Source organism: Zootoca vivipara, chromosome 13, assembly GCF_965207765.1.
Source record: "Zootoca vivipara chromosome 13, rZooViv2.hap1.1, whole genome shotgun sequence".
Taxonomy (NCBI): Eukaryota; Metazoa; Chordata; class Lepidosauria; order Squamata; family Lacertidae; genus Zootoca; species Zootoca vivipara.
In genome coordinates this window covers 44,924,483-44,934,237 of record NC_142596.1, presented here as the reverse complement: position 1 = coordinate 44,934,237, position 9,755 = coordinate 44,924,483, and the positions used below count along the sequence as shown (strand labels likewise).

General features: G+C 49.2%; 1 protein-coding gene across 1 annotated transcript in view; it reads left to right on the top strand.

The window, feature by feature from the left end:
• The first annotated feature begins 4,386 nt into the window (after positions 1 to 4,386).
• PLA2G10 (phospholipase A2 group X) overlaps positions 4,387 to 9,755 on the top strand; it is a 15,334-nt gene continuing 9,965 nt past the window's right edge. Inside the window, exon 1 of the mRNA XM_035131504.3 lies at positions 4,387 to 4,603. Coding sequence (XP_034987395.1) covers positions 4,540 to 4,603 — 64 coding nt within the window. The 5' untranslated portion in view covers positions 4,387 to 4,539. The remainder of the gene's footprint in view (positions 4,604 to 9,755) is intronic.

The window sequence follows — 9,755 nt, the reverse complement described above, 5'->3', positions numbered from 1 at the left end:
TTGTTGTTCTTGTTTTATCATGTATGTATATTGTGGGATGCGGGTGGCACTGTGGGTTAAACCACTGAGCCTAGGGCTTGCCGATCAGGTCAGCGGTTCGAATCTCCGCGACAGGGTGAGCTCCCGTTGCTCGTTCCCAGCTCCTGCCAACCTAGCAGTTCGAAAGCACGTCAAAGTGCAAGTAGATAAATAGGTACCGCTCCGGCGGGAAGGTAAACGGCGTTTCCGTGCGCTGCTCTGGTTCACCAGAAGCGGCTTAGTCATGCTGGCCACATGACCTGGAAGCTGTACACCGGCTCCCTCGGCCAGTAAAGCGAGATGAGCGCCGCAACCCCAGAGTAGGTCACGACTGGACCTAATGGTCAGGGGTCCCTTTACCCTATATTGTGGTTTTATATTGTATTTTTATGTTGTGAACTGCCCTGAGATGAGGAGGATGAGGATAATAATAATAATAATAATAATAATAATAATAATAATAATAATAATAATAATAGCACTGAGCTGGATGCACAATGGCCTATCGCACGGCAACTCCCTGTGTTCCTGTGAATGCTCAACAAATAGGTCACCTGGAAATGAAAATAATCAACCTACTCTAGAACTGAATAAATATTAATAAATGTTAAGGGTGGGGAGGAAATAGCAGCAATGGGACCCGAGCGTGTCCACAGGAATGAGGATACAGGTATAAATGCTTTGAGCCAGCTGATGGCCAAAACTCTCTTTACGTATACATTAGAGCGCCCATTAGCAGCCCTCTTATGCAAGGCTGCCCCAAATGTAGAGTCCCGTAGCTTTACAAAGCAAGGTACAAGTTCTGTTTGCCCAAAGCTGTAATTATGTGGCTGCTCAGGCTACCGCCTGTGGAAACTCTGGATAAATACCTACGTGGTGAAAACCTGGAGAAAGTTTCGGTATCTCTGCTGCTGCTCATATAGCCCAGTGGGTGGAGCACTGGGCCTGGGTTCAAATTCCCCACTCATCCACAGGTTTTCCACTCTTGTAGGTGCTCCATTTCCTCATCTGTGAGACTCTCAAAGGGGTGTTTTGGCAACGCTCTGCAGTGAAGCAGGGTGGGGAATCTGTAACTCTCCAAAAGTTGCCAGACTCCAGTTCCCATCAGCTCCAGCCACAGTCAAGGATGATGGGATTTGTAGTCCAGCAACATCCAGAGGACCAGCAGTTTGCTACCCCTGTTGCACAGGAGGGGGATCAAGACTCCAAACTTATCCCCTCTGCCCCTTGATGGGAGTATTAGGCACACACTTTGTCTCCTCTAGGACTGCAGGTCTTTGAGTGAAGGGTACTGGCCTTTGCTGGAAATAAATCCTTCAGGCTGCTATTGCTGTATGTTTTATAGGTTTAGAAACTCCCCGCCCTGTCCCTGCCTTTACAACCTTGGAAGGCAGGCGTGATGTCAGGGCTGGTTCAGCTACAGGTCAGCACGGAGACTCAGAGAAGAGCGGTAAAGTTGATTCTTTATTCAAGGAAACAGAATACAAACCAAGCAAGGCTTGGTAAAGCAGCTGTCAGAACTGACGATCTGGGCCTCCCACTTCCCCCTAAGTCTCCTCCCCGTCCAGCTGTTTTCTCACCAGTCTTAAACTTGGTTGGGAAGGGGTCCCCTGTGCAAAGCCCTCCGTGTCCTTGGAGACAAGGGAGGGCTGGCAGGCTCCTGTGAATATAATAATAATAATAATAATAATAATAATAATAATAATAATAATAATAATAATTTATTATTTGTACCCCGCCCATCTGGCTGGGTTTCCCCAGCCACTCTGGGTGGCTTCCAACAAAGATTAAAAATACATTAAAATGTCACACATTAAAAACTTTCCTGAACAGGGCTGCCTTCAGATGTCTTCTAAATGTCAGGGAGTTATTGATCTCTTTGACATCTGATGGGAGGGCATTCCACAGGGCGGACGCCACTACCGAGAAGGCCCTCTGCCTGGTTCCCTGTAACTTGGCTTCTCGCAGCGAGGGAAATGCCAGAAGGCCCTCGGCGCTGGACCTCAGTGTCCGGGCAGAACGATGGGGGTGGAGATGCTCCTTCAGGTATACTGTCTTATGCCTGTAGTGCTTTCTGCCTGTTCTTCCTCTCTCTCACTCAAGCCTGTTGCTTGTTCAGCATCCAACCAAATCTGTCCCGCCTCCCACTTCATCCTCTGATCTGTCTTCCGTGTCCCACCACCACTTCCCTGGCTCAGAGCCTCCCTCGGGCTCTTCTGAGACTTCTCTAGGGCGTTCTCCTGGTATGAGAGGGGAAATAAACATTTTTAAAGTGAACAGCCTTCCAAGTCTGGTTTACGTCCTGAGAGGCATTCTTCTTGTTATCCTTCAAAAATATGATACATAGATAGCTTTCCCTGATGAGGGTTCTCATAAAGAAGCTGCACATTTTTCTATCGGTATCAAGATTTTCGAGCATCCTCCCGTTTATCAAACAGCATCACAGGCATTTAGTTAAAGTGTGCTTCGTTTTCTGAATCTGCCTGTTTGTCCTGCAGGTGATTTTTGAGCATTTCTTCTTCTATTTTTTCTATAATAATTTTTATTAGTTTTCAATTAAAATAATCCAATAATAGCCTCATTATATCAATGTCAAATTACAATACAATTCCCTATATCAATCATTCAAGTACCAAGTCACATAATTTAGGTGCACCCCCACACGCACGCTAGAATTGATGGTTTGATGATTTACTTTATTTCTGCGTTCCAAAATCATATTGATTTCAATTACATTCCAGTCACAATAGCAATCCCTTATACAACAGCTGCACTATTTATAACTTCTATTCATATTGACACATTTAATGATTTATTAGTCTACAAGTGAAGATCTCGTACATCCTTGTTCTGCCTGTGTGTGACATTAATTCTGTCCATGTTGTTTCTTCCTGTCCTTGTAAAATATTATGTCTATCTTTGCCAGTTGTTGCTGCTATCCGTCATGCCTTGTGCAGAGCTGATATCCCAATGTTATTCCAAAGGTTTCTCCCTCAAACATTTCTTATTCTATTATGTCTGAAAGCACACTGCTGAAGATATTCATACTGCAGGCAACACCACGGATACCACCCACCGGAGATGTGAAACCCAGCAAGCGTGGGCAATGGCCAGGGATGATGGGAGTTGTAGTTCAGTGACATCTGGAGAGCCAAAGCTCTCCCCCACCCCCACTTGTCATACGTGAAACTAGTACAGTAGTGGCTTTCACAAAGTGGTTATAATCTTCCTAATTTGCATGTCTGCCACAGCATATATTTAATGATGCAAAGAGAATCAATCAGATTATGTCATCCCTCGAAGTGGCTGGACAGCAGCCTGAGCTTCAATCTCCAAGTTTTGGAAGACCTCTGATCTCCATAGTCTGAACTATGGGGATTTGAAGACTTGACAAATTGCCCTTCTTGAAGGGAAATTGTATCCCATAAGCTAAAAGTGTCCAGTACTTCTTTGCCATGCTTCTAATTTTATTTTATCTACAAACCCAGCAACTCAGGAGCATCACACCCCAAAGGTCTACATGAGAGTCTGGATTCAGTACAGTTCAACATTAGTTTTCATCTTCTTTTCCATGAAAAGGAAAATATTTTTTTTCATTCCCTGGAGGTTGTCTACACTCCAGACAAGGAGCCCTGCCTGTTGCATGTGCCTCCTATGGTTTCACACGCCAAAAACACGGAACACGTCCAAATGTCTTGCTATACGTACGTCCAGTAGAATGACTTGATCAAATGAGAACACGAGGACCGCTCTATTCTGTCTTGGTCAGACCACACCTGGAATACTGTGTCCACTTCTCTGGGCACCACAGTTTAAGAAAGATGTTGACAAGCTGGAACTTACGCAGAGGAAACCAAGCCATATGAGGAATGGTTGAAGGAGCTGGGGGCCTGGGAAAGGGGAGACTGAGAGGAGTGATGATAGCCATCTTCAAATATCTCAAGGGCTGTCACGTGGAAGATGGAACAAGTTTGTTTTATCCTGCTCTGGAGGGTCGGACTGAAAACAATGGCTTCAAGTTATAAGAAAGGAGATTCCATATAAACATCAGCAAGAACTTTCTGACAATAAGCTGTTGAGCAGTAGAACCGTCTCCCTCGGAGGATGCTGGGTTTTCCTTCCTTAGAGGTTTTTAAGCAGAGGTTGGATGACCCTCTGTTTTGGACAGGGGTGCCAACTTGAAAAAAATATTGGGGGGGGCAGGTAAGCCCCGGCTCGCGTAATCGATCACATGATGCGGTACACACACACACACACCATTTGAATGGCAATACCCATCAACTTTGGGCATTCCCGCCGCCCTCCGGCTCCGCCTCGCGGGCCGCCCCGTCGGAAGCGTGCAGGGCGGGCTGTGGGCGGGCGGGGAGAGGATATGGGTTCAGGCCGAGCCGGCGGCGGGCGGAGGCGACATTGCCAGCCACTTCGCTCGCGGCGAGCAGGAACTGCAGCAGCGCCTCGACGGGACGCACGACGGAGCGCGCCAGCCACCTGCCTCGACGCCTTCCCCGCGATCGCTGCTTGATGGGCCCGGCGGGGCGACGCCCGGCGCTGCTGCTGCTGTTCCTGCTGCTCCTGCTGCGGACGGGTGAGTGGGCAAGAAAGCCGACGGGCTCCGGTGCCCCTCGGCACACGGCCGCCTCGGGCGCCGGCTGATGCGCTGAGCCTCTTGGCTGAAGGCGCGCAACCAGAGCCTCGAGGCTTTGCAAAGGCGCGCTCGTCCCAGGGCGATGCAGCCCGGCCCTCGGTCGGAGTGAGAGGCGCAGAGTAGGTCCTTGGTGCAGTCTCGGGTATAGGAAGGCCCCCCCCACCCGGTCTGGAGCCCCAGAGAGCTGCTGCCGTTCAGTGTGCGTAAGACGGAGCTTGATTCACCGACGCCCTTATCTGCTAGACATCCCACTCTCCTACTCTCTCCATTTAATTCAGAACAAAGATCAGGGATCTTGACACGCACCTGTCACCATCCTCTGTCTGGCTCAGCCTAGCAGATTCGGAATGAAATGTCTCTGCCACAGTTGTTGTTTCAAATTACTTTCTTTTGACCCCCAAGTGCTCAGGGAAAGAAAAAATCTGTCAAAATCTTCAGTTATGTGGTCATGTGGATAATAATAATAATAATAGCATTGGGGAGTACCTTTCATGCAGTTATATTTTACAAAATTACAAAGAACACGCCTTTTTAAAATCTCCTTTTCTGAAAAAAAATATAAACTAAAACAAGTTTTCTTGGATTTGCCGAAAACCTTTCCAGCACTTCCTTCTCAAATTCCTCCTTTCCCCCAAGGCACTTTTTCTGTGCACACCAAGCCCCTGTCATCTTGGTCCTTAAAGGTAAAGGTAAAGGGACCCCTGACCATTAGGTCCAGTCGCGGACAACTCTGGGGTTGCGCCGCTCATCTCGCTTTATTGGCCGAGGGAGACGGCGTACAGCTTCCGGGTCATGTAGCCAGCATGACTAAGCAACTTCTGGCAAACCAGAGCAGCACAAGAAAACGCTGTTTACCTTCCCGCCGGAGCGGTACCTATTTATCTACTTGCATTTTGACATGCTTTCGAACTGCTAGGTTGGCAGGAACAGGGACTGAGCAATGGGAGCTCACTCCGTCGTGGGGATTGGAACTGCCGACCTTCTGATCGGCAAGCCCTAGGCTCTGTGGTTTAACCCACAGCGCTCTCTTTCAGAGAGTAAACACGGCAGGTCTTTACTCTCTGAAAGGTACCAAATGACGGCTGTAGGTACCGGGGTGCATTGCTGAGGAAGAGAGAGGAGCAGAGCCCTCTTCATGGTAGGGTAAAATTCCGCCTATTTTACTAGGCCTGCTATTTCATTTTCAAATATTCTGATTATTTCTACTTTTAGTTAGATTTTTTTTTTCTTGATTGAGGGGTGCAGCTGCCCCCCTGGCTATGCCCATAATGTTATTGGCAGAGCACTTGCTTTGAGATGTTCCCAGGTTCAATCCTTGGCATCTCCAAGTAGGGCTGAGGGAGTCCCTTTTGGAGAGATGCTCCCAGTCAGGGGAGTCAGTGGGGCCAGGCAACTCAATATGTGGGGCAGGGAAAAGTCAGTAGCTTAGGGTTAAAACCCCAGGTCCAATACCCCAGCATCTCCAGCTTAAAGCATTTCAGGTAGCAGGTAGTGGAGGAAAAACCTCTTATTGAGCCCAGGTGAGCTGCTGCCTGCCAGAGCTGACACAGCTGAAGCTAAAGGGGCAAGTACATTGACTTGGGAAAAGCAGCGGATAGCAACGAGGCCTTTCACCGGGGCCGAGCACCTGCCTTCATGTAGAAGGTCCTGGTTTCAATCCCCAGCATCTCCAGTTAAAAGGATGAGTAGCAAATAATGGAAAAAACTGAGGCCTTGGAGAGCTGCTGCCAGTCAGAGTTGACAGTACTGAGCTAGGTGGACCAACATTGATTCTAGGCAAGGCTGCCTCTGCGTGTAAGGAAATGTCCGCAGTTCAGTGGTAGTGAACCTGCCTTGCAAGCAAAAGGTCCCAGGTTCAGTTCCCAGCGGCATCTCCAGGTTCGACTGAGAAAGGATCCCTGCCTGAAATACGAGAGAGCTGCTGCTGGCCAGTGTTGACAATGCTGAGTTAGATGGACCAACAGCCCGACTCAGCATAAGGCAGATTCTCTGTTCCTGATTCTGCCAGGATAAAGGGCAATGTCAGGGACTGGCAGGACACAGATGATGATGATAATGATGGTGATGATTTTATTTATACCCCACGCATCTGGCTGGGTTGCCCATCTGATGAGTGTGCACTGGGGTCGGGGAGGGGAGCAGGGCTGGAGTCTGACTCGGGAGAGGAGGAGCGCAATTTGTGGGGGCCTGCACCAGCCAGGAGGCAAGAGTGAGAGGCAGGGGGAGCTTCAGAGCTGGAGGGTGGAGCACAGGAGGGATCAGAGGAAGAAGCAAGTTGGGTGCCTCCCCATCTTCTCCTGCACTACTGTCTCCCAGAACCAGGAGGGGTGTGAAATGAGATGAGCAGGGGCCATTTCCATGCAGGCGCAGTCTCCAGCTGTGTGCGTGGCCAGCATGACTTAACCACTTCTGGCGCAACGGGACACCGTGACAGAAACCAGAGCGCACGGAAACGCCTTTCACCTTCCCGCCGCAGCAGTACCTATTTATCTACTTGCACTGGTGTGCTTTTGAACTGCTAGGTTGGCAGGAGCTGGGACAGAGCAACTGGAGCTCACCCTGTCACAGGGATGTGAACCGCCGACCTTCCGATCGGCAAGCCCAAGAGGCTTGGTGGTTTAGACCACAGCGCCACCCGCGTCCCTTATATTTGGAGCTGTAGACATGACTGTGCCAACTTTGACAATGAAGAGTTAACTACCTGCCATGTGCTGGTTAACTACCTGCCATAGGCTGGGGAGCGCCCATGGCAGCTGGCGCAATCCAGCCCTTGTTAGTTAAACAATGTTAGATCCCATCCTCCATTACAGCCCGGGATTTAGGCTTCAGTCCTTGGGAGGGAAATTCAGTTGAAAGCAGCAGCCTTTGAATAGACTTGTCTGGAAATGGCATCATTGAGCATCTCTCTCACAGAAATCATAGAATCGTAGAATTGTAGAGTTGAAAGAGACCACAAGGGCCATCCAGTCCAACCCCCTGCCGAGCAGGAAACACCACCAAAGCATTCTTGACATATGCCTGTCAAGCCTCTGCTTAAAGACCTCCAAAGAAGGAGACTCCACCACACTCCTTGGTAGCAAATTCCACTGCCGAACAGCTCTTACTGTCAGGAAGTTCTTTCTAATGTTTAGGTGGAATCTTCTTTCTTGTAGTTTGAATCCATTGCTCCGTGTCCGCTTCTCTGGAGCAGCAGAAAACAACCTTTCTCCCTCCTCTATATGACATCCTTTTATATATTTGAACATGGCTATCATATCACCCCTTAACCTTCTCTTCTCCAGGCTAAACATACCCAGCTCCCTAAGTCGTTCCTCATAAGGCATCGTTTCCAGGCCTTTGACCATTTTGGTTGCCCTCCTCTGGACACGTTCCAGCTTGTCAGTATCCTTCCTGAACTGTGGTGCCCAGAACTGGACACAGTATTCCAGGTGAGGTCTGACCAGAGCACACGGAAAATCAATCGGACCCCAAAGTATCCCAGTTGGGACACACGGGGCCTGTTTGCCTCTTGAAGCCTGGTCTTAGCAATGCAACAGCGCTAAGGACACCAGAATCGCCTTGCTGGGTGAGACTAACTGGGAGCCACAGCACTGCAACCATGCACAGGAGCATTTGGGTCGGACGGATGCTGGCAGCAGCTATAACTCCAAGGCTAATGATAATAAACTGGGAATAGGAAAGAAGCAGATCAAAGGGAGAAGCTGTTAAAAAAGAAAGAAAAAAGGAATGGCTATAAAAGGAGCAGGGAGGAGGAGGGATGAAATAAACAGACAGTTTGGGGGTGGACATGGGGTACAGGGATGCTGTCGGGGATGGAATCTGGGCCCTTCTGCATGCAAGGCAGATGCTCTGCCTCTGAGCTACAACACCCCTTGCCCGGTCTGCCCATCTGCTCTGTCGCCCGACACCCTGTAGATTCGGGTGTCATTCATGGCAGACGGTCCGGGATCAGACTGCTTCACACACCAGCTTTGATGTCGTCATGGCAAAATGGGTGGATCTTCCGGCCTCTACCCTGTAAAGGCAGGTTTGAATCCGGGAGCCAGGATCTTGACAGTGTACACAGGGTGGTGCTTCGCTTTTTTATTATTCTTGTTGACCCAACAGTCTACGCCTAGCAAACAGACGCAGATAGGAAAAGGGAGAAGGAAATGAAGCAATTCAGCAGCCAGAAATGGAATCGGGGACTTCCAATACTTCTGATAGAGGATGCGAATTCCCTGGGTGCCTGGCCCAATGGCAACCTTACTGACTGGGCTCCAAAAAGCTTGCTTGCTTGCTTATTTTATTTTATTTTATTTGTATCTCACTTTTCTTCCTTGGAGCTCAAGGTGTCTCACACAGTTATTCCTCCCCTGCTCCCTCCATTTTATTTGAAGCAGGTTGTTTTGTCTTCACAACAGCCCTGTGAGGTAAGGTCCAGTGAACTTCATGGCTGAGTGAGGACCTGAATCCTGGTCTCCCAGGACCCAGCCTGACAATCTAACCACTACACCCCGCTGCCTCTCCTGAGGAGCTTCCAATAGGTCCTATATGCACCCAGTAGTTTTGGGACTCTCTTTCTGTGAAGCGCCATCTCACCCTCCCTGTGCCACATTACAAATACCTAGCAGTGTAGTGACTTGTGACCATTGGGACAGGGGGTGGGGTGAGGGTGGAATTCAGGGAGTCCAACAGTAGCTGGCGCTAGAGATGATGATGATGATAAATTTTATTATTTCTACTCTGCCCATCTGGCTGGACTACCCCAGCCACAACATAACAAAACCTCAAACATTAAAAGCTTCCCAATACAGGACTGCCTTCAGATGTCTTCTTAAAGTTGCATAGTTGTTTATTTCCATGACATCTGATGGGAGGGCGCCACCACCGGGAAGGCCCTCTGTCTGGTTCCTTGTAACCTCACTTCTCACAGGGAGGGAACCGCCAGAAGGCCCTCGGAGCTGGACCTCAGTGTCCGGGCTGAACAATGCAGGTGGAGACGCTCATTCAGGTGTACAGGGCCGAGGCCGTAGTTCAGCAACACCTGGAGGGCCAAAGGTTCCCCATCCCTGCTTGAAATGCATGATATGTAGGTGGCCTTACTTAATTT